The sequence below is a fragment of the Mobula hypostoma genome (genome assembly GCF_963921235.1).
Source record: "Mobula hypostoma chromosome 30 unlocalized genomic scaffold, sMobHyp1.1 SUPER_30_unloc_1, whole genome shotgun sequence".
NCBI classification, from domain to species: domain Eukaryota; kingdom Metazoa; phylum Chordata; class Chondrichthyes; order Myliobatiformes; family Myliobatidae; genus Mobula; species Mobula hypostoma.
This window is the reverse complement of record NW_026948158.1, coordinates 340,797-364,579: the sequence shown is the minus strand read 5'-3', so window position 1 is coordinate 364,579 and position 23,783 is coordinate 340,797. Positions and strand designations below refer to the sequence as shown.

Sequence of the window (23,783 nt, the reverse complement as noted above, 5' to 3'; positions counted from 1 at the left end):
GACACTGAAGTACAAGGAACAGGACTTGACTCGGGCAGGGACGTGACAGGATGCAAACGAGCACGAACAAGAACGCAGACTTGGGTTAGGACATGGACAAGACAGGGAACCCGGACAAGGAACTATGCACTAGGAGCCTGGGCTTGGGCTCCGAGCCAGAGACTGGACAAGGACCCAGAACCTGAGTCTGGACTAGGGCTCGGGCCCTAGAACCAGGCAAGGACAGGACATAACTACAGGACAGGACGTGGCTGGGGTCTAGGGTCTTGGGGCTTGAGGCTGGGGTCTTGAACTTGGCTCTTGAGGCGTGCAGGCTGGGGTCTTGGCTCTTGAGGCCTGCAGGCTGGGGTCTTGGCTCTTGGCTCTTGGTTCTTGAGGCCTGCGGAGGCTGATAACTCGAAGGCTGAAACTCGGAGACAGACTGGGAACTGTACGTAAACATAGAGCCGGGATTTATACTTCGAAAAGCCGGGACTCATCTTTAACACGACACTAACATGAGACAGGACAGTACATAGACAGAGAGCCGGGACTTATCCTTAGACAAGCCAGAACTCAACTTTATCTGCACACCAAGGTGGGACAGGTCCATCTGTCGGGTAACGGCAGAACGGCCGGACTTACCCAACAGCGGCAAAGACAAGACAAGACAGGACCCCATGCAGGGCAACGGCAGAACTGCCTGACTTACCCCACGGAGGCGTGGACAAGACAAGACAGATCTCCCCGCAGGCAACGGAAGAAACGGCCTGACTTACCCCCACAGAGGCGAGGACAAGAAGAGATAAACACCGAAGAACTACAGAAAGTTCCACCTCTGCATCGGGGTTGCTCCGAGTCGCAGTTCGGCCAGCAACCTCAGCTGGCTACAGAAACAACCGGATCCGTACCTAGCTCGGAGTGGCTGGCAGCCACTCAGCTGACCCTGGAAACAGCCGAATCCATACCGCAAAGACAGCTCCGACTACCGACAGCAGGGCTCCATGAAGCGATGGTTCTCCAACGGGGCCTAAAGATGGGAAGTGGCCGCTCTAGCCTCCCACAGGCAGGTTGCTCCTAGGGGATCATGACAAGACAAACCAGCAGCCCGCATTCAACCCCAAGGCTACTTATATTCCAAGAGTGAAGATGGGAAACAGGTGCCTATGATTAACTCAATCAAAACAAGGGACAGTTGGAAGACCGGGAGTCCTGAGTCCACGGACTGGACTGTGAACCGGAATGCAGACTTCACGGACCGGATCATGACACAAACTGGTTCCTGAAGGGAACAAAGAGCCATAAATTACCGATTGACGCTTGCTGAGAAGAGGGCAATAAATGGATGCTGACCTGGAGCAGAGTCGACAGAAAGGAGAATTCAAGCCAATCAGATGGCCTACAGTGAATGACACTGGAATGGGATAATTTAACTGGAAAATATGAATATAAAAGTGGAAACTTCGAATGTGCTAGCAGCGATAACTCTTTCCAGAAACCCACCATCGCAAGGAAGAACTCGCAAGTCGGTGACTGGGAGAAGAAAGGATGGATCACTTGGCCAACTGAGATGCCCCAGTTTGGTGATATAGATGAGAAAATCAGTCTGAGTGAGTATTGGTATAGCGGGAACAGCAGAATTCCTGTTCTAAATTGTTGGTCCGGTGTCGACACCGTTACGTTGTTGTTTATGCAGAGACAATAAAGTGCGAGTTTTGATTACTGTATTTACAAGTTACAGAGTGAATTTCCTAACCTAGTTCGATAGGACTATCGATGGACTGGAACAAAAATACTCTTCCAGATGCACTTCAAAAATTCCATTTCTTATCTTGCACAAAAAATGATCCGGTTAATTTTGGAGAAGTTGAAATGTCTGATTGCTGTAACCCTATCTACAATATGACATTTCTGTGTGATTTGCCAGCAGATCTGCTCCTCAAAATGGAGAGAATTACAGTACAATCCCAGCAATGTGGTTGTTGGTGGTTATTTTATTTATTCCTAAACTCAACTCATACTTACATATTCATCGGCTTTTCTAAAGAACATGGACAATGAGAATTTGTTTTCCCATTTGCTGATGCGTGAGGCCGGCGCCATTTGCAGGAATAAAACCTGCTGCAGAGTGAGGATTGATCCGACAGAGAGCAGATCGGGATCTGGTGGAATCACATGGAGCATGGGAGCCGCTTCACTCCTCGAAACTCCCGCATCTCTGGGGAGGAGTAAACAGTCGATGTTTCGTGCGGAGAAGCCGCCTGGCCCGCTGAATTTCTCCTCCATTTTTTGTATGCTATTTCGCTCAGTCTCCGACATAACGAGCAGCGACCGCAGTCTGAGGTGCAGCGGAGAATACACCCACACTCCGGGATTTATTTTGTCCAATCCCGAGTCTCGTTCACCTCCCAATCCGTCCATATGATCGAATGAAGGACAGAATTCCGTCAGTTTTCAATAATTCGCAAATCACTGGGTCTTAATGTGAAGGTGAACTGCTGTCAGCAGTCCTCTCTGTCCTTTGTAGAGTCCTGCCGTCGGATGTCTTGCGATTCTCGTACCAGACGGTTTAGCAAGTGGTTAGAGCTCTCTCAATGATGCTCCTGTGAAATAAAAACAGATTGAAGAGGGGTTGGGGAAGTCTCACTGAAGCCAGGAAGTGGACACACCGGTGCGCTTTCTTGCTGTTCTCTGTGGCGTTCAGAGGGCGGGTTTGGTGGTCCACTCTCTCTCTCTCTCTTGAGGAGCCGTTTATTTGCGGTAATGAGCGGTCCCCTGGCCTAATGAATCATCTCTTTAGTCTTGTCCACGTTGAGACTCAACGCGTCATTGTGCTGACTGCAAACCTGACGATTGGGTTTGAGCTTTGCAATGTTCAAAATTCAATGCTCACTGGTGGAGATGCCGGGGATTGAACCCGGGACCTCATACATGCAAAGCATGCGCTCTTCCACTGAGCTACATCCCCAGTTAAAATGCAGAAATGTTCAGGTACAAACCTTCCTGCATATCACAATTGAGCAGAGCAACACAGACAATGGCTGATGGTCACAGTCATTCGGCCCCGAGTCTGCTCCACCATCCAGTGCGATCATACTTGATCCTTGTTCAGTCCTCTTCCCAAACACCATAATAATTTTTGGGGAATGAAACCAATTACACTCCAGCAGAATGATCACGGAAAAGGAAACACGTACCACATTCTGAAGGATAATTTGAATCTCGCTGTTATGTCTATCGAATGGTTTCCTTGTGAAAAAAGATGGACGCTTGACCTCACATTCTATCTGTTATGACACTTCACCTTATCGTTTACCCGCACTGTGCTTTCTCTGCCGCTGTTCCACTTTATTCTGCACTTTATGATTGATTTACCTTGTTCTCTATCAATGCACTCTGTAATGATATGATGCCTATGACTACTATGAAAGAGAAGCTTTTGTCACATATTGTATCTAGGTACGGCAGCAGAAAGGGAGCACGGACAAAGAACACGGACACTAAACACGGGGACAAAAAGAGACAATTCCAAACTCAATGATAGATAATTTCTTCCCTTGGCGTGGCAATGCTCCACTCTCACTCCAGCGGTTGAAATTGATGGGGATACTGACGAGGTTGCATGCGACGGTTTCAGGCAGGAAGGAAAGGGAACAGTCTAGCAAACAATCCCTGGTTTGCAGAGGTATTTATGTGCCAGACCGAAATGAGAATCGGGTGCCTCAATTAAGGCACCCAACAGAACAAAGGAGAAAAGAGGAAAACCCGGAACAAGGATCGATAGATCGGACTGTAAACCGGAATGCGGACGTCACGGAATGGGGAGTGTATTGATCCCGGGGTCGGAGAAAACAGGACTATTACTGAAGTAAAATCTGAAACTGCCGGAAATATTCCACAGCTCAGACAGCGTCTATGGAGGGAGAATCAGAGTTCACGTTTCAGGTCGGTGACTTTCACCCTGAGCTCTGGGGCTTTGGAGGAGAGAATCTCACTAAGTTGCAATAGTTCTTGGATACTTCCAATCAGTTCTCCTCGAGACTTTTCAGGTGTTAAATTAAGTGTCCTTGGACTTGTGACTTATCAGGATGGCTTCTTGTAAGCTTTTCAAGAGTCAAGGGTTTTATATAGCTGGGCACAGATTCTTTACTGCCCTGCAGTGTATGTAAAATGGCAGCGCTAATCTCTCGGGCAACAGTTGGCCCTGATCCTTCCCCAGTGAATTTCCAGCCGAGTTATTCTGAGCTATCAAAGACCTTATAAGTTCTGCTGCTTTGTCTGTTTTTTTAATAACATTCCTAGTTTTGTTTAATCCTTCTGAGTCTGCTTGCTACAGCACTTAGTTCCAAAGATCCAGTGTGACCGTCTTCCTCATCAACTCCCCTTGTAAGCTGTTCAAAAACTCTATTAGACTGGTTAAACGCAAGCTATTATGGACACAGTCATGTTGACTGTCTCTAATCAGGAGCTGCCTATCCAAATATATACGTACTGTATATGTCTGGTTCTCAGGAATATTTCAATTATTTACCCGTTGCTGATTTCAGATTCAGTGGCTTGTAATTTCAAGGAACCTTTCTTAAACAACAGAACAACAAACCTTCTGAACATCGCCCTTGGTTAAGGATATTTGAAATATATCTGCGATGGCCCCTGCTATTTCTGCACTAACCTTCAACAAGGACAAAGGGATACCTTACGAGGCCATGAAGTATTTACACCCTGTTACGTACCCCGTAACTGGGTTGCCAAACCAGCAGAAATGGATCACTCAGTTGGAGTCTGGATTACTAGAACTAAGAAAGTTTTATTAAAGAAACAAGCAACACAGTAATCGAAAGGATAATAAATGCAACAGTTCAGCAATGATAAACACACATGTGCACAGAATTAAGATAACAGCATCAATCAAGCTCTATCGTTGTCTAGGGGTAAATGACCAAATTTCAAAGTGACACAAAAGTTCAGTCCAATTTAGTTCAGTTCGCAGTAATCGTTGCCATGGCGATGGACAACGTGGGGGAAGAGAGAGAGGGAACAGGAACAACTGATCATTCAGACACGGCTTCACTCACAGACCGGCGATATGGCTCACAAGCAACCTTTGGGCAGGTCCTTGGTGATGTCACCTGAGGTCACCGACTGTGACCCCTCCTCCAGATGCGGTCGATCCTCTGCAGTGAACCTGGCACCCAGGCAAGGGCGGACACACACCGGGTTCCCGCTGATCGTACCTTTCCACCCTGGCCGTTGTCTGATACTTTCCACCGACTCGTGAGAGGCGTACCGCTTCCAGGGTCTCGTTACCTCGGGTGGCGTGTGTGTGCCTGCCTTAGCGAACCTGTCCCTTTTTATCCCCCTGCTGGGGTATCGCCTGTCCATCACTTCAAACAGTTCAGGGTTCAAAGGGGGAGCTGCTCCAGATAGCTCTCTACACATCTCCAGGTGCTGTTTCATTGTGTCCCTTATCTCTCTCTTGAAGACAGGTGGCAGACCAACTGCTGATCACACAGAACAGCTAACATCTTATCTATGTGTATTCCTGCTATTTCTGCACTAACCTTCAACAAGAACAAAGGGATACCTTACGAGGCCATGAAGTATTTACACCCCAATTTGCCCTCTCTTTTGCAATCAGAGTATTGCCCATAACCTCACTAATGTCTTATCTTAGTTATATAGATTGTGCGTCCGTTTCCTGAGAAAATTAAAGTAAAAAAAAAATTACGTTCTCCCTAATCTCCTTTGGTTCCATTTACAGATGACCACGCTAACCATCATGAAGGCCAATGTTGTCCCTCGCTATCCTTTTGCAGCTTAATATATCTGTAGAATCCCTTGGGATTCTCCTTCCAGTTGTCTGCCAAAGCAAAATTATACTTTCCTTTCCTCTCCTAATTGTGCCCTTTAAGTGTTGTTTGCATTCCTTGCATGATTAAAGCATCGTGCGTCCCTCGTCCCTGGTGTATCAAGGTGCACACTCGTGTCCCAGTCTATCGCAGAGGGCGAAATCCTCAAAACTGTCAAAATATGTCGGCACATCATTCTCATTCCACCGCTGGCTATTAATATCACTTTCTGCAGTAAGAAGGAGCAAGTCGTTGTTCTCCATGGCCAGAGACACCGTGTCTGCATCTGTGTCACACAACCGAGTTAATCATGTGAGAGTGTGGGGTTCATTTCGTACCTGTCAGTCTCTGTACAGTGTGAGAGTGCGGGGTTCATTTCGTACCTGTCAGTCTCTGTACAGTGTGAGAGTGTGGGGTTCATTTCGTACCTGTCAGTCTCTGTACAGTTTGAGAGTGTGGGGTTCATTTCGTACCTGTCAGTCTCTGTACAGTGTGAGAGTGTGGGGTTCATTTCGTACCTGTCAGTCTCTGTACAGTGTGAGAGTGTGGGGTTCATTTCGTACCTGTCAGTCTCTGTACAGTGTGAGAGTGTGGGTTCATTTCGTACCTGTCAGTCTCTGTACAGTGTGAGAGTGTGGGGTTCATTTCGTACCTGTCAGTCTCTGTACAGTGTGAGAGTGTGGGTTCATTTCGTACCTGTCAGTCTCTGTACAGTGTGAGAGTGTGGGGTTCATTTCGTACCTGTCAGTCTCTGTACAGTGTGAGAGTGTGGGGTTCATTCTGTACCTGTCAGTCTCTGTACAGTGTGAGAGTGTGGGGTTCATTTCATACCTGTCAGTCTCTGTACAGTGTGAGAGTGTGGGGTTCATTTCGTACCTGTCAGTCTCTGGTACAGTGTGAGAGTGTGGGGTTCATTTCGTACCTGTCAGTCTCTGGTACAGTGTGAGAGTGTGGGGTTCATTTCGTACCTGTCAGTCTCTGGTACAGTGTGAGAGTGTGGGTTTTTTTTCGTACCTGTCAGTCTCTGTACAGTGTGAGAGTGTGGGGTTCATTTCGTACCTGTCAGTCTCTGTACAGTGTGAGAGTGTGGGGTTCATTTCGTACCTGTCAGTCTCTGGTACAGTGTGAGAGTGTGGGTTTTTTTTCGTACCTGTCAGTCTCTGTACAGTGTGAGAGTGCGGGGTTCATTTCGTACCTGTCAGTCTCTGGTACAGTGTGAGAGTGTGGGGTTCATTTCATACCTGTCAGTCTCTGTACAGTGTGAGAGTGTGGGGTTCATTTCGTACCTGTCAGTCTCTGTACAGTGTGAGAGTGTGGGTTTCATTTCGTACCTGTCAGTCTCTGTACAGTGTGAGAGTGTGGGGTTCATTTCGTACCTGTCAGTCTCTGTACAGTGTGAGAGTGTGGGGTTCATTTCGTACCTGTCAGTCTCTGTACAGTGTGAGAGTGTGGGGTTCATTTCGTACCTGTCAGTCTCTGTACAGTGTGAGAGTGTGGGGTTCATTTCGTACCTGTCAGTCTCTGGTACAGTGTGAGAGTGTGGGGTTCATTTCGTACCTGTCAGTCTCTGGTACAGTGTGAGAGTGTGGGGTTCATTTCGTACCTGTCAGTCTCTGGTACAGTGTGAGAGTGTGGGGTTCATTTCATACCTGTCAGTCTCTGTACAGTGTGAGAGTGTGGGGTTCATTTCGTACCTGTCAGTCTCTGGTACAGTGTGAGAGTGTGGGGTTCATTTCGTACCTGTCAGTCTCTGGTACAGTGTGAGAGTGTGGGGTTCATTTCGTACCTGTCAGTCTCTGGTACAGTGTGAGAGTGTGGGGTTCATTTCGTACCCGTCAGTCTCTGGTACAGTGTGAGAGTGTGGGGTTCATTTCGTACCTGTCAGTCTCTGGTACAGTGTGAGAGTGTGGGTTTTATTTCGTACCTGTCAGTCTCTGTACAGTGTGAGAGTGCGGGGTTCATTTCGTACCTGTCAGTCTCTGTACAGTGTGAGAGTGTGGGGTTCATTTCATACCTGTCAGTCTCTGTACAGTGTGAGAGTGCGGGGTTCATTTCGTACCTGTCAGTCTCTGGTACAGTGTGAGAGTGTGGGTTTTTTTTCGTACCTGTCAGTCTCTGCTGCAGATGAGACTGGGAGTTCATTCTGTACCTGTCATTATCTGGTACAGCGTGAGAGTGTGGGGTTCATTCTGTACCTGTCAGTCTCTGGTACAGTGTGAGAGTGAGGGGTTCATTCTGTAACTGTCAGTTTCTGATATAGTGCAGAGGTTTAGTGCACAGTTTACCTCGAAGTAATGTTAATTCAGTTTCATTACTGCAGTTGATTAGTTTGATTAAATCTTCTTTGAACAATTGGACACAATGATCCACATGAATACAGTATCTCAGAATCAATGCTATCAGTCAATAACAGCATCAGACACAGGAGCAGTGTTATGTGACTGGGCCCATGGAGTCTGCTCCTCCATTCGATCGTGGCTGATTTATTATCCCTCCCAACCCTGTTCTCCTGCCGTCTTCCCATAATGTGTGACACTCTTAATATTTAAGAACTTATCTACGTCCGCTTTAAGTAGACCGAGTAACTTTACCTCCAGAGCCGTCCGTTTTTAATATACCAAATTACTTGGCTTCCTCAGCAATGAATGCAACAGATCCCTTTCTTCTAGGTCCGTAGATAATGCATTCCGTTCGGTGCAGTCCTCTGTCACAATCCTGTCCCAGAGAATAAAGCTGTGGGTCTGCACCAATGTTTTCACCTCCTGCCCAACAGTGTGAAACAGCATCCGCGTCTCACCAAGTGGATTCATCTCCCTAAGGTTCAAAGTTGAAAGATTAAACTAAATTAATTACCGAAATATATACTCGTAACCACATGAGCATCCACCGTAAATACAATGAAACACAATAGAATCAATGAAAGACCGCACTCAAGAAAGACAGCAAACGAGCAATGTGCAAAAGACTATAAACTGTGCAAATACAAGAAAGAATAATCAAAATACGAATTATAAATCAATAATCAATAAATATCTAGAACATGAAATGATTAGTCTTGAAAGTGAGTCTATGGGTTGTGGGTACAGTTCAGTGTTGGGTAAATGAAGCTATCCATTCTTCTTCAGGAGTCTGATGGTTGAGGGGTGATGGACCTGTTGATGTGTTACCTCCTTCCTGATGGAGCTGTGTGAAGAGAGTATGACCTCCATGGCCGCGGCCCTGTATTCCGTGTAGATGCGCTCAGCGGTGGGGAGGGGCATAACTGTGCTGGACTGGGCTCTATCCATTACGCTTTCTGGGCTTTTCTGTACAAGGACATTGGTGGTTCCATGCCAGGTTCTCTTGCCACCAGTCAATATACTCTCCACCACTCATCTATTGAAGTCTGTCAAACTTTTAGATGACATGCAGAGCACTGCCGTGCCTTCTTTGTAACAGGAGGTATGTGCCGGGCCCAGGAGAGAGAATCTGAAATGATAACACTGAGGAAGTTATATTTCCTCCTTCATCCTTCCCTCGCTGCTGCTCCCTGGTCCCTCACCAACCGCACTGCGCTCTCACTTGGCTTTTGGCATAGATTCCCTTCTCACTTCTTTCATTTAATTTCGTGAGCTAAGTTTGTCAAATCGCTCCTATAACACTACTCCCTCGGTGATAGCTTAACTACCTAAAAATGTTTCCAGTGCTTCTTAAGTTGTTGTCTTCCACAGCACCGTCTCTTCAAAGGCATAACACGCTGCCAGGATGTTATGACCATCGCGTAGTTATTGATGTCCACATGCAACTAATATTGAGACAGTTCCTCTGAAGTATTTCCAGGACTGTTTTTTTTTTCATATCCCCACTGTGTTTGTCACATTTACTCTTTCAGTTTTCTACCGTGAGTGTGCGTGAGTGTTCGTGTGGTGAGCGTTCGTGTGTGTGTGTGTGTGTGTGTGTGTGTGTGTGTGTGTGTGTGTGTGTGTTTGTCTGTGTGTGTGTTGTTTGTGTGGGTATGAGATTCACCAGCAGATTCAATTTCAATGTAATGTTTGGGAACTCATTCCCAGACCAGAGAAACAACTCTTATCAAGTGTCTGCCTCTGGGAGGGAAAGGGTAAATTTCCTTAATCAAAAAAGGTATTTTAATTATATTTCTTGTGGTTTGTTTTGGTATGTGTTAACAGCTTTTATTGAATTAATCAATTCGAATTTTATTTTTACAACATAAGAACATTTCTCAGAATGTCTGCTTAATCAAAGAGTTGGGGAGATGTTATGAGGAAGCAGATTCAGCGGTTTGGCAAGTGAGATAGAAGACACGGATCAACACACACAGGATGCTGGAGGGACAGGCAGCATCTATGGAAAAGAGAACAGTCGACGTTTCAGGCCGAGACCCTTCAGCAGGACTGAAGAAAATAAAGATGAGTAGTAGAGGGGGGAGGAAGGCGGAAAGTCATGTGAGTGGTGAAACCGGGAGGGGCTGGGGTGGAGCAAACAGTTGGGAAGTTGTTTGGCGAAAGAGATACAAGACTGGAAAAGAGGGAGTCTGATAGAAGAGGACAGAGTGCCATGGAAGAAAGGAAACGGAGGAGGAGCACCAGAGGGAGGCGATGGACAGGCAAGGAATTCAACCCCTGACATCTCCAGATTGGTGACTGTGAATTAAAAAATCGGTGGGAAGTCCCAGATGTTGAAATTCAGAGCAACACTCACAAAATGCTGGAGTAACTCAGCAGGCCAGGGGATAAGCAACTGCCAACCTGTCTTTACACCATCCTACATGGGAGAGTTAAAACCTGACTCTTATCGTTTCAGTTACAAAGCTGTGGTGGTGAAATGGAAAACTCGCCCCGCGTGGCAGGGAGGTGCGAAGCATCAGCGATACTCCACATCTCCCCATCTGTCACTCACTGGTCCGGCCGTGATGGTCTGAACATGATACCAACAGCTAATCCCGGTGGAGGAATTGCTGCGTTTGAGGTAAGTGCTTGCAGTACATTAATGTCGCGAGTTCCGCTTCACAAGGTGAACTGCTGGTTCAACACTGAAGGAACTCCGACATTCATTCAATCATCAGGACAGGATTAGGAAGTTAATGGCACCTCGGCTGAAAACGTCGTTATTTATTTAAAAAGAGACTGTCAGTGGGATGAATTGTCCGTCTGGACAATTAAATAAAGTAAAACACATTTCACGGACGAAATGTCGACTGTACCTCTTCCTAGAGATGCTGCCTGGCCTGCTGCATTCACCAGCAACTTTGATGTGTGTTGCTTGAATTTCCAGTGTCCGCAGAATTCCTCGTGTTCACGGGTGAAATATCGGGAACGAGGTGCAAGACGGGACAGAACATAAAAGGCACGAAGATAATAACTGGGTGGGCCAGAAAGTAGGGAAGCAAGAAAGAAAGGTGGAGAAAAAGAGAAAGAGGAGAAACAGGGAATAAACAAAGAAAATGAAGTACGTTTGAGTATGAATACTCAAACAAAGAAGGTTCACCAGATTGATTCCTGGGATGGCAGGACTTTCATATGACGAAAGACTAGATGAACTGGGCTTGTACTCGTTGGAATTTAGAAGATTGAGGGGGGATCTGATTGAAACGTATAAGATCCTAAAGAGATTGGACAGGCTAGATGCAGGAAGATTGTTCCCGATGTTGGGGAAGTCCAGAACGAGGGGCCACAGTTTGAGGATAGAGGGGAAGCTTTTTAGGACCGAGATTAGGAAAAACTTCTTCACACAGAGAGTGGTGAATCTGTGGAATTCTCTGCCACGGGAAACAGTTGAGGCCAGTTCATTGGCTATATTTAAGAGGGAGTTAGATATGGCCCATGTGGCTACGGGGGTCAGGGGGTATGGAGGGAAGGCTGGGGCGGGGTTCTGAGTTGGAGGATCAGCCATGACCATAATAAATGGTGGTGCAGGCTCGAAGGGCCGAATGGCCTACTCCTGCACCTATTTTCTATGTTTCTATGTTTCTATGAATACGGGAAGAAGACGGAATGGACCCAGACATATACAGACAGAGAACCAGACCCAGACATTTACAGACACAGGCATAAACGCATACATACATACAGAAAAACATCGCGCAACATTCACAGTTCAAAATGTTTAATATTCCCTGTAGCAGAGTGGCGCAGCGGAAGCGTGCTGGGCCCATAACCCAGAGGTCGATGGATCGAAACCATCCTCTGCTATAATCTCTGTTGGCGGCAGCAGATATTCATCCTTGTGTTTTAAAACAGTGATCTGACATATTATACAGCTATAAAAGGAAATCGCATTTCAATTGAGATTCGTCATTTATTCGTAATCATTTAATTCTCTTCTCTGTGGCGCAATCGGTGAGCGCGTTCGGCTGTTAACCGAAAGGTTGGTGGTTCGAGCCCACCCAGGGACGCTGGTACTCCAGTAGTTATTTTTTTTTCTCTCTCCCTTGTAAACGAGAAAATGTTCAGCAGCATCTATGGAATAAGGTACACAGTCGATGTTTCAGGCCGAAACCCTTCTTCAGGATCATGAAGCAGCCTGGCCTGCTGAGTTCCTCCAGCATTTTGTGTGTGTTGTTTGGATTTCCAGCATCTACACATTTTCTCGTTTCTGATTTGACTGGTGCGCTACGAAGTCTCTTCCATGGAATTGAATTGAATTCACTTTATTAATTACGCCCTTCAAATAAATGAGGAGTAAAAATCTTCACGTTACGTCTCCGTTTAAATGTGCAATGTACAATTTATAGTAAATATGTAACAAATATTACTGTATTTAATACTGTCAATATAACGTAGAAATACGAATGTATCAGCGTGAATTAATCAGTCTGATGGCCGGTGGAAAAAGCTGTTCCGGAGCCTGTTAGTCCTGGCTTTTATGCTGCGGTACTGTTTCCAGGATGGTAGCAGCAGAAACAGTTTGAGATTGGGGTGACTCGGGTCCTCAACGATCTTTCCGATCATTTTTACCAACCTGTCTCTGTAAAGGTCCTGAATAATGAGAAGTTTACATTTATGGATGCGCTGGGCTGTCCGCACCACTCTCTGCAGAGTCCTGCGATTGAGGGAAGTACAGTTCCCATACCAGGCAGTGATGCAGCCAGTCAGGATGGTCCCCTGTAGAAATTCCTCCAGATTTGGGGACCCATACCAAATGACTTCAACTGTCTGGGGTGAAAGAGGCGCTGCTGTGCCTTTTTCACCACACAGCCGGTACTTACAGACCTCGTGAGATCCTCGCTGATGTGTATGCCGAGGATTTTACACCCTCTCAACCCCAGATCCATTGATGTCAATAGGGGATGTCTACTCTGAAGAAGTTTGAATCTTCCCTTCGACGGGAGTTAGTGAAACCCTCTCTCACTGCTCCCCCTCTGTGATCTCAGTTCTTGTTTTCCTGATGCGTTTCTTTGCCAGCTGTGAAACTCTGCGCTGTCCGGAGGCCGGCGCTCCCTACTGCCGCCGCCACGGGCTCAGGGGGAATTGAATCTGTTCTATGTGTTTCAGTCACATACTGTACCGAAATACAGTTAAACACTTCTCATTCTCTCTGTTCATAGAGATCAGACCATTACACAGTGTATTGGGAGAGAACAAGGTGAAACAATAACAAAATGCAGAATAAAGTGTAACAGGGACAGAGAAAGCACGGCGCAGGTAAATAATAAGCTGCAGCTTCGTACCGAGGTGGATTGTGAGGTCAAACGTCCATCCTACCTTATGGGAAACCATTCAATAGACACAACAGTGGGACTGAAACTATCCCTGAGACTGTGACGCGTGCTTTCAAGCTTTTCTACTTTCTGCCGGATGAAAGAAGGAACGAGAGAATAGCTGGGGCAGGTTATGTCTTTGGTCAGGAAAATGTATGTCCGATTTGACCAGAAAGTGTGTGTTTCCTCCAGTGGAGTCCGTGCTGTCATTCAGTTTGGGGGCCTCGATCATCCTACATGAGGGACCACCACCATCGTACATGAGGAATTCATCAGATGCATTAGAGTGAATTTCACTCAGAACAAATTGCTCAGGAATTAGAGTTCTGCCTTCATGGTGCTCGGCGAGGGTTTTTTTTTAGCCTGAAAGGGTACAACCTGCGACGGCCGGGAATGGAAACCGTGTCAACTGCTTGGGAAGCAGCTATGCTCAACACTATACCACCATCTCCACATGATGCAAACCAGACTCGGTTACTGAATGGTCTCTGGTGCTATAAGATTCTGTAACTCGATTCTCAGTGTCTGAGCTGTTTTCTGAAGGATCGTTCCTCACTCTGTTGCAGTTCCTATTCCGACCACTGGATGTCGCGACGTTCCGACAGACCGGAGAAACACAGCACCTGGGATCCGACTGAAGGGAGAATCGACCCGAGAGATTCGAAGGGCTACAAATGGTTTCCTGCTTCACGTATCAGTAAAAGGGAAACAAATCATGATTATAAATACCCGTTCAAACAACACGCAGTTAGACGTTAATGGGATCCCCTCCTTTGCCCAGTCCTTGAACACAGTAAGTGACTGAATCGCTAAAGAATCCTGAGACACGTCCAGTCACACAGTGAGGAGGGGATGGGTAAAATGCACCAGCTCTACACTCAGCAAACAAACATCAGAATGACTCTGTGAGTTCTCCTACACACTGACATCCGTGTGACAGATTCCACACTCTTGTTTATTCCTCGCTAGTTCAGTGGTTAATATCCCCGCCTGTCACGCGGGAGACCGAGGTTCATTTCGCCGACGAGGAGACCGTTTTCCTGCTTCAAATGAACACGGGATTATAATATGGGACAATCTAGTGTGCAAATAGCCCAAAACTGGAGTGTTTCCCGAGAACAAGAGACGTTTATCATTTTGTTTTCACTTTTCCCTCACGACGTCTGTATCTCAAGGCCGTTTGACGTTACACTCAATGACCGAATCTGTCACTCCGAAACATTAAACAGAGACTGCTGCTGTGAGATAGGAACTCCCGCACTTTCCCAGCACTCGTGCCGACTCTCTCAGTTTGTCTGGTTGACTGTGTGGAGAAGACAGGCAAAGGAACAGCTGAAACACTTTGGAGAGAACGATGCCATAGACTTGTATAACGCCGGGTTTAAAGCCACCCTGCCCCTCCCGCAACACTGGACCCTCCGAACAGACGCTGAGAGAGTGACCTTGGGGTGGGGGGAGGTACGATTGAGTTTTCTGACGTCATTACAACACGTGAGCATTCGGTTCGTTGCTCCGCCCCTAGACCTGATTGACAGCAAAATACATGAAAAGGGTGCGAGTTGCTGATTGGCTCAGGAGCGGTCGCGGTTGGTGACGCTGGCTGTGAATGTGCGGGGATGATGGGAAATAATATAGGTTCAGATGGGGGAGGGGGAGAGTCTGGAAAAGGACCCGCAAATGAAGGGTCCGGGTGAGTGCGGTAAGAGGTTGGAATAAAGTTGGATCTTGATCTGCAAAACGGAAAAAGGAACACAATATTGGAATGATTTCAAGAGATTTGAGAGGATACTAAAAAAAAAGAAAGAAGCCTTCAAGGTATTGTTTAAATTTTACCCGGCACAGCTTTCTTTTATCAATCCCATTAAATTAACTGCAGCAATACACAAAATGCTGGAGGAATTCAACAGCATCTATGGAAAAGAGTTCAGTCGATATTTCAGACCGAGACCATTCATCAGTCCTGAGTTCCTCCGGTATTTCATGTGTGGAGCTTGGATTTCCAGCATCTGCACGTTTTCTCGTTTGAAATTAACTAAAGTGTTGAAAACTACTTTAGGGAATATAGCAACACCCTTCGTCAGGGTCTCGGCCTGAAACGTCGACTGTACCTCTTCCTGGAGATGCTGCCTGGCCTGCTGCGTTCACCAGCTACTTTGATGTGTGTTGCTTGAATTTCCAGCATCTGCAGAATTGCTGTTGTTTAAAGGATATAGATTGTGCTCATACCTTAAGGGGAGGTGATGTGCTAATCGTTAAGATAAGAAACTGTGAGAAGGCATTATATTTGAAGACTTTATTTGGTTAAAAAAAGATGGTATCTGTGTTGCCTAATGAAAATACAGGTATCAGGGGTGTTAGGACAGGTGTTGTGGTGGAGATTTCAATAAAGAGATTAAGAATGTAAACAGATTACAAGTGCAAACACGAGGATATCTGCAGATGCTGGAAATTCAAGCAACGCACACTCAAAAATGTTGGTGAACGCAGCAGGTCAGGCAGCATCTATAGAAAGAGTTACAGTCAACGTTTCGGACCGAGACCCTTCGTCAGGACTCGCCCGAAACGTCGACTGTACCTCTTCCTATAGATGCTGCCTGGCCTGCTGCGTGTACCAGCATTTTTTATGTGTGTTGCAGAGATTACAAGTAGTTTTAAATGGAGAAAAGATGGACAGTTTAACTGCATTGATATATTTTGATGAGGTGAAGCCTCCTAATAAAGTTAGTCTGAGTTATCTTAGTTATAATGCACAAGCTCATATTCCACCTCCGCTTAGATGTCACAATGTCAGAGATTTGGGCATGTTGTGGCAGTATCTCCTGGGAAACTAAGGTGTAGTTAGTGTTGTGGGAAATTAAGTATGAAGATTGTGAAGGTGTAAAGTTTGATTGGTGTAATCGTAGAGGAGAACATAGTGCAGATTATATGGATGTGAAGTACAGTACTTAAGAAAGCAGCTGGTTGAACAGGTTAAAGTACAGTTAGGTGTGTCTTAAACAGAGGCCTTGCAATAAAGTTAAACTGAATGTTGATCAAGTATAACCAGTAAGATAGAATATGAAGTCAGCGGCTATGTGTCACATTGCAGGTCCATTAATAAAGATACTTTACTAGTCAATAAAATGAAGTTTGTGATGTTTATAAAGGATGTGGTGAATTGTACTGCTCAGTCATCTAGACGTACTGAGAAAATTAAAATTATTGTGAAACCTGCTGAAAAGTATCTCGGTATAACTGGTGTTATGTGGGAAACTGTAAAAGAAGCTCTGATGGGTGGGGTATCTGTATTTCAGTCTCTTTGTGCAGGTACAGAATGGGATTAAGAATATTGCAGTGGAATGAGAGAAGTCTGATGGTCAAGACATTAAGAAGTTGATTTCTGATTCATCAAATTCACCCAATATGAAACCGGGCTGTTACCACATTTCCTTGCAGGAAATTATATTGTAATTTAGCGTGATAGATTAGGTGGTAGAGGAGTGTTGTTGCAAGTTTAATAGGGAAAGGGATAGGACACAGAGTTGTGGATGTGAATGAAGTGCATGAGATGTTTGTAGGAGAAGCATTTGATTCAACAGGTAGGGGTATTAAACTGATAAAACTCCTGTGGAGAGCTTTTGATTGATTTGTTGGAAAGTATATGTCACTCTAGCTCACTAAGGGTTGTATGGTGTGGGGATTTTAGTGCACATAGTTCACTGTGGGGTCATTCATAGAATTGTTTGATTGTAGAAGAATTTTTAGGTATTTCCAATCTTGTGTGCCTTAATGATGGGAGGGGTATGAAATTTAATGTTTCTAATACTCTGAAAACTGCTGTAAATTTAAGTCCAGTTTCAAACATTCTGGCTGGAGTGACTGAATGAAATTTTATGGGTGATGAGACAATGGGGAGTGATAATTTTCCTATATTAATAAGCTTGGGTTCGGAGTTATATAGGGGGCAGGAGACTGTTTTTAGAAGGTGGAATTCTGATGAAGCAAACTGGGAGAATGTTGAGGCTGATAGGGGTTTCTGCAGTGAATGGTTATGTCACATTATTCATCAAACTGTGGTGGAAGTGATGCCTGTTAAAAATGACATTAATAGGAGGAAGACTGCACCTTGGTGGATGGGGGAGTGTGCAGAGGGAATTAGGGAGAGAAATAAGGTGTTTGGGAGAGTTGAGAATTATCACTCTCTGAGTGACCTTATTAAGTATGAAAGGGTACAAGCTGTGGTGAGGAAAGTGGTGAAGGTTGTGAAAGAGGTTTACTGGAGGTCATCTTGTGATAGTATTGGACAGGATACTAAACTTGGAGATGTTTGGGGAATGATTCAGAAAATCGGTGGGGGTGGGGTTCATTGGGTTAATAACTTTCCAGTATTGATTAAAGAAAGTGCTTGTTAGAACATAGAAAATAGACTGTTAGAACATAGAACATAGAACATAGAATCGTACAGCACAATACAGGCCCTTTGGCCCACAAAGTTATGCTGACCCTCAAACCCTGCCTCCCATATAAGCCCACACCTTAAATTCCTCCATATACCTGTCTAGTAGTCTCCTTAACTTCACTAGTGTATCTGCCTCCACCACTGACTCAGGCAGTGCATTCCACGCACCAACCACTCTCTGAGTAAAAAAACCTTCCTCTAATATCCCCCTTGAACTTCCCACCCCTTACCTTAAAGCCATGTCCTCTTGTATTGAGCAGTGGTGCCCTGGGGAAGAGGCACTGGCTATCCACTCTATCTATTCCTCTTATTATCTTGAACACCTCTATCATGTCTCCTCTCATCTTCTTCTCTCCAAAGAGTAAAGCCCTAGCTCCCTTATCTCTGATCATAATGCATACTCTCTTAGCCAGGCGCATCCTGGTAATTCTCTTCTGTACCCTTTCCAATGCTTCCACATCTTTCCTATAGTGAGGCGACCAGATCTGGACACAGTACTCCAAGTGTGGCCTAACCAGAGATTTATAGAGCTGCATCATTACATCGAGATTCTTAAACTCTATCCCTCGACTTATGAAAGCTAACACCCCATAAGCTTTCTTAACTACCCTATCCACCTGTGAGGCAACTTTCAGGGATCTGTGGACATGTACCCCAAGATCCCTCTGCTCCTCCACACTACCAAGTATCCTGCCATTTACTTTGTACTCAGCCTTCGAGTTTGTCCTTCCAAAGTGTACCACCTCACACTTCTCCGGGTTGAACTCCCCTGCCACTTCTAAGCCCACCTCTGCATCCTACCAATGTCTCTCTGCAATCTTTGACAATCCTCTACACTATCTACTATACCACCAACATTTGTGTCATCTGCAAACTGCCAACCCACCCTTCTACCCCAACATCCAGGTCATTAATAAAAATCAGGAAAAGTAGAGATCCCAGAACAGATCCTTGTGGGACACCACTAGTCACAATCCTCCAATCTGAATGTACCCCCTGTGCTGAAATAGAGAAGATTGAGTTACTGGCTTGGTCATTTGCTGCAAGTCACAATCAAGGTAATTTAAGTGAAGAGCCTAAACGATGTCGGGATGAGGTTTTAAGTGAATACACTGATGTGTTGAAAGCCAACTGTAACAATGATAGTATTAGTTATGTAGAGTTTATTTGTGTGAATGTAAGAAAGCTATTAACAGTGCAAGTCAGATGGCTGTTGGAAAGGATGATATATGTTATTGTATGTTTAAACATATAGCTTACAACTCTTGAGATAATATTAACAATTTGGAATCATATTTGGAGTTTAGACCATATTTCCTCCTCATAGAAAATGGTAGTGCCTGTTCTGAAACCTGGAAATCCCCACAGGTTCCTTCTAATTATAGACCAATATCAATAACATCCCATCTCATTTCAGTAAACTTATGGAACATATGGTAATAGAGTTGTTGAATTATATTTTGGAAAAGAGAGGTGATGTAGCATTTTATCAGTGTGGATTTTGGAAGTGTAGAATGACATTGGATTCAGTTTTATGTTTGGAAGATGATATTGGGAAAGCACAGGTAAATAAAGAAGTTGTAATTGCAGTATTTTTGTATTGAAAAAAACATATGATATGTTATGAAAGGATTAAATTATAGAAATGTGGAGTGAGAAGAAGGCTACATTATTTATTTCTGAGTTTTTTATTTGTATAGGCAGTTAAGGATGCGTAAGGTATATTTGGGCTTCCAGGTGGTGGAGAATGGGACGCCATAAGACAGTATTTATAGCCCTTTATTGTTTAATATTATGATTAGTGATATTTTTTCTGAGATAGGTACTGGGGTTGGGAAATAACTTTTTGCAGATGATGCAGATTTATGGATCAGAGGTATAAAATTCAATTCAATTGTATATAGAATGTGATTCGTGATTAATAAGGACAAACAGTGGGAATATAGACAGGGTTTTAAGCTTTCAGTAGCTAAAATACATTTTGTGTTTTACAAAGATGATCAATAGACCTCCTTATTGATCCATATCATCCTCAATAGCAATTGATTTGAAATTATATGGTCAAACTCTTGAATAAGTGTCAGTGGTAAGATTTTATGGCATGTAGCTGGATTATAAACTGACATGGAAGCAGCATATCAGTAAAATAATTGATAAATGTAAATGAGCACCGAATATTCTTGGGTGTGTGTACGTATTCTTGGGGCACTATCGGCCCATCACTGTGACTCTGTAAATAATTGATGAGTGTAAAGGAGCACTGAATATCCCTGGGTGTCTGTGTGGAGATGCTTGGGGAGCTATAAGCCCATCACTGTGACTCTGACAGGGAACCAATGCTACTAGAAATCCACCGAGCTGCTCATCTGCAAACTTCCCTTCCAGCATCTGGTGCAGAAGATCAGGCAGGACTTCAAAACCGATCTATGCTTCCAGAACTCGGCCAACAAAGGCCTGTAGGAGATTAACGAGGCTTACCTGGTCGGGCTCTTTGCACCATCCACACCAAGCGAGTCACCCTTGTGCCCAAAGACATTCAGTTGGCTCGCTGCACCCGCCGGAAGCGAGCCTCAGCCTGGCCTCGGCACCAAACACAACAAAAGGCTCTTTTAAAACCACTAACCTGGAAGAGGAAAGGGCTGTGGCTTTCTCTTCATTACACTGTTGTGTTCACGCACATTGTCCCTCTGATCTCCCCCGTGGGAGTTTTGGGATTGTTTGATGGGAAATTCCAATTCTCACACCAACTGATCTATTTGTTTTGGTCTCAGCTCATTTCATCAACACATCGATGTCACACTTTAGCCAAAGATGACCATCCACACCAGCAATAACTCCATCATCCCACAGTCAGTGTGAACTTACTGCTCACGGTTCCTACATCCACTCCCAAATCACTCAGTTGTATCACAAACAGCAAGGGTCACAGAACAGATCCATGTGGAACAACACTTGTCACCAGCATCTGATCACAAAACTACTCTCTGCCATCACTCTGTCTCCTATTGCAAAGCCAATTCTGGATCCAATTTGCCAAATGGCCTGACTGTGGCCTATATGAACCGTATCAATAAACTTCGTCAGTGACGGCAGACCTGGGTGAGGATGGTCAGGACCCAAGTACTGGAGTATCGGAGACTAAAATCCAGACACGATAGGAGACGGAAACAACGACAGGGTTCAAAACCAGTCTGTGTCTGGAGGGAAGACCACTTTGTGTAACTCCTTTTATCCAAATAGGAGAAAAATAGGTAGATAGAAGAGAAGTAAAAAATTACAATAGAAACTGCAGATTCTGTAGTCTGAAGCAAAAGCAGAAAACAGGAAACTCCAGACCTGAGTGTTCACCACTTGTACCAGGAAAACATTTGGAGCTGTAGCAAAGCAGGAAATTTTTGCCAACTTACAAAACCATCAGCCAAAGTTAACAGACTCTGGTGAAAGAGATTCTCTGTTTAACAAACACATTTGAGTGGTTGAAGCTGTAACACCAACTGTGGACAAGCGGTCCCAGGGACGCACTGAACCGAGATGTCCAGGACACGTTTGATACGCCGCTCCATCACAGGGAGTTGGGGAAAATGAGAGCTGACCGTGATTTCTGAACTTGCTGATCACAAACACTGATGGGAACTGAGTTGTGAAGAGCGGTGAGGAGTCTACAAAGGGGTAGATACAGGTGACGTGATTGGACACAGGTCTGACAGCTGAGATATTGTGGGGGAGGGAGGGTGTGAACTTGTACATGACCCTCTGGCTAAAGAAATGTCTTCTTATCTCTTTTCTGAAGAGACATCCTTCTATTCTGAGTGTGTGCCATCTGGTGCTGGACTAACCCACTACAGGAAACATCCTCTCCACGTTCACTCAAGTGGTTATAATGTCACTCTCTCCTCATTCTTATGAACTCCAGCAAGTACAGGCCCAGAGGCATCAAATGCTCCTAATATGTTAACCTTTTCATTCCCGGGGTCATTCTCGTCAACCTGCTCTGGACTCTCTCCGATGCAAACACATCATTCCTTGGATGAAGGGCCCAGCACTGCTCACAATACTCCTTGCGGACTGACAAATGTCAGCATGGACAAGTGGGCCCCCTGTTTTCACATTTCTGTGAGAAAAGTAACTAATTTTCATTCTTATATTTTGCTGATTTTAATGTAATCTTCTTCCTCAGTTGTAATTTCTATTTCCCTGCACGGTGAAGACTTTGCATTCAAAGTCAACAACATCTCCTCCACAATCACCATCAGCACTGGTGCACCACAAGGTTGTGCTTGGCCCACGACTCTACTCACTTTATACCTGTGATTGTGTGGCTAAGTACAACTCCAGTGACATATTTAAGTTTGCAGATGACACCACTGTTGTTGGTTGAATCAAAGGTGGTGACACATTTGCCCTCAGGAGGGAGATGTGTGATCTGGTTGAATGGTGCCACAACGACAACCTCTCACTCAATATCAGCAGATCACTGACCACAGGGGCAGGAAACCGGACGTCCACGGATCAGTCATCATCAGGGGACTGGAGGTGGAGAGAGTCAGTAACATTAAATTTCTGAGCATTATCATTTCAGAGGGTCTGTCCTGGGACTAGCAGTAAGTGTCACTATAAAGCAGGCACGGCAGTGACTCTACCTGCGTATAATCAGCATGACATCTGAAACTGTGACATATATAGATGCAGAGTGGAGAGTAACCTGACTGGTTTTATCACGGCCTGATATGGAAACACAATGATCAGGAATGGAAAGGAAAATGTCTACAAGAATTTTGTGGAGATGTCAGGTGTAAGTTTTTTTTACACAGAGCGTGGTGAGTGCGTGGAATGGGCTACCGGCAAAGGTAGTGGAGGCGGATACAATGGGGTATTTTCACAGACTCCTGGATAGGTACTTTGAGTTTAGAAAAACAAAGGGCTCTGGGGAATGCCAGGTAATTTCTAAAATAAGTACAGGTTTGGCACGGCATCGTGGGCCGAAGGGCCTGTATTGTGCTGTAGGTTTTCTATGTTTCTAACTGGTGGATGCATCCCAGTTCATTACAGGCAAAGCCCTCCCCATCATTCAGTACATTTACAAGCAGCACTTCGACAGGAAAGCTGCATCCATCATCAACAACATCCTTCAGCCACCTCATGCTCTCTTCCACTGCTGCCATCGGGAAAGACGTACAAGAGCCTTAGGTCCCACACCAACAGGTTCAGGAAGAGTTGTTACCCTACACCAGTCATGCTCTTGAAATGGCGTAGGTATCTTCACTGAACTGATTCCATAACCTGCAGACTCACTTTCAAGTACTCCACAACTGAATTGCACAGTAATACACATCAAAGTTGCTGGTGAACGCAGCAGGCCAGGCAGCATCTCTAGGAAGAGGTGCAGTCGACGTTTCAGGCCGAGACCCTTCGTCAGGACACAGTAATATTTATGTTTTAGTATTTGCATGATCTGTCTTTTGCACATTGGTTGTCTGTCAGTCTTTGCTGTTTATAGTTTTTCTAAATTCCACTGTCTTCATTTCCCTGTAAATACCTGAAAGGAAATGAATCTGAAAGTAGTAACCTGTTGCGCCAGATGTCCCAACACAGGAGACCACTGCTACACTACGATAAGGAATGTCTATCGTTTGCTCCTAAGACCACATTTTGTTAAGTTGGATCATTTGGCTGTACTCGTCCTACCTGCACACAGACAGAGCCTAAGGAACAAGGCTCCAGAGATCAAGATAACCGAGGAGTGGTGTTGGGAGGCAGAGGAACGGTTACAGGATTGCCTTGTGTCAGCAGGCTGAGCTATGTTCAAGAACTCATCTCAGGA

The 23,783-nt window shown here is 45.1% G+C and overlaps 1 protein-coding gene and 3 non-coding genes across 5 annotated transcripts in view; 2 read left to right on the top strand and 2 right to left on the bottom strand.

Annotated features, from left to right (window-relative positions):
* Positions 1-2,875: 2,875 nt before the first annotated feature.
* trnaa-ugc (transfer RNA alanine (anticodon UGC)) lies at positions 2,876-2,947 on the bottom strand. The gene has a single exon. It is a non-coding gene; the product is annotated as a tRNA-Ala (tRNA).
* Positions 2,948-4,874: 1,927 nt separating this feature from the next.
* Positions 4,875-23,783, bottom strand: part of LOC134341322 (late histone H2A.2.2-like) — a 55,396-nt gene continuing 36,487 nt past the window's right edge. The window contains exons 2-3 of one of the 2 annotated variants that reach the window (XR_010016756.1): positions 8,420-8,642; positions 4,875-6,114 (exon numbers count right to left, since the gene is read on the bottom strand). Coding sequence is in view for 1 of the 2 variants with exons in the window: in XM_063039208.1 (XP_062895278.1) it covers positions 8,635-8,642 (8 nt within the window). In the remaining variant the exon portion in view is untranslated. Of the gene's footprint in view, positions 6,115-8,050; positions 8,643-23,783 lie in introns of those variants that run through there. The other variant, XM_063039208.1, reaches the window with a different exon arrangement.
* Positions 11,945-12,016, top strand: trnam-cau (transfer RNA methionine (anticodon CAU)). Its single transcript has one exon. It is a non-coding gene; the product is annotated as a tRNA-Met (tRNA).
* Positions 12,146-12,219, top strand: trnan-guu (transfer RNA asparagine (anticodon GUU)). Its single transcript has one exon. It is a non-coding gene; the product is annotated as a tRNA-Asn (tRNA).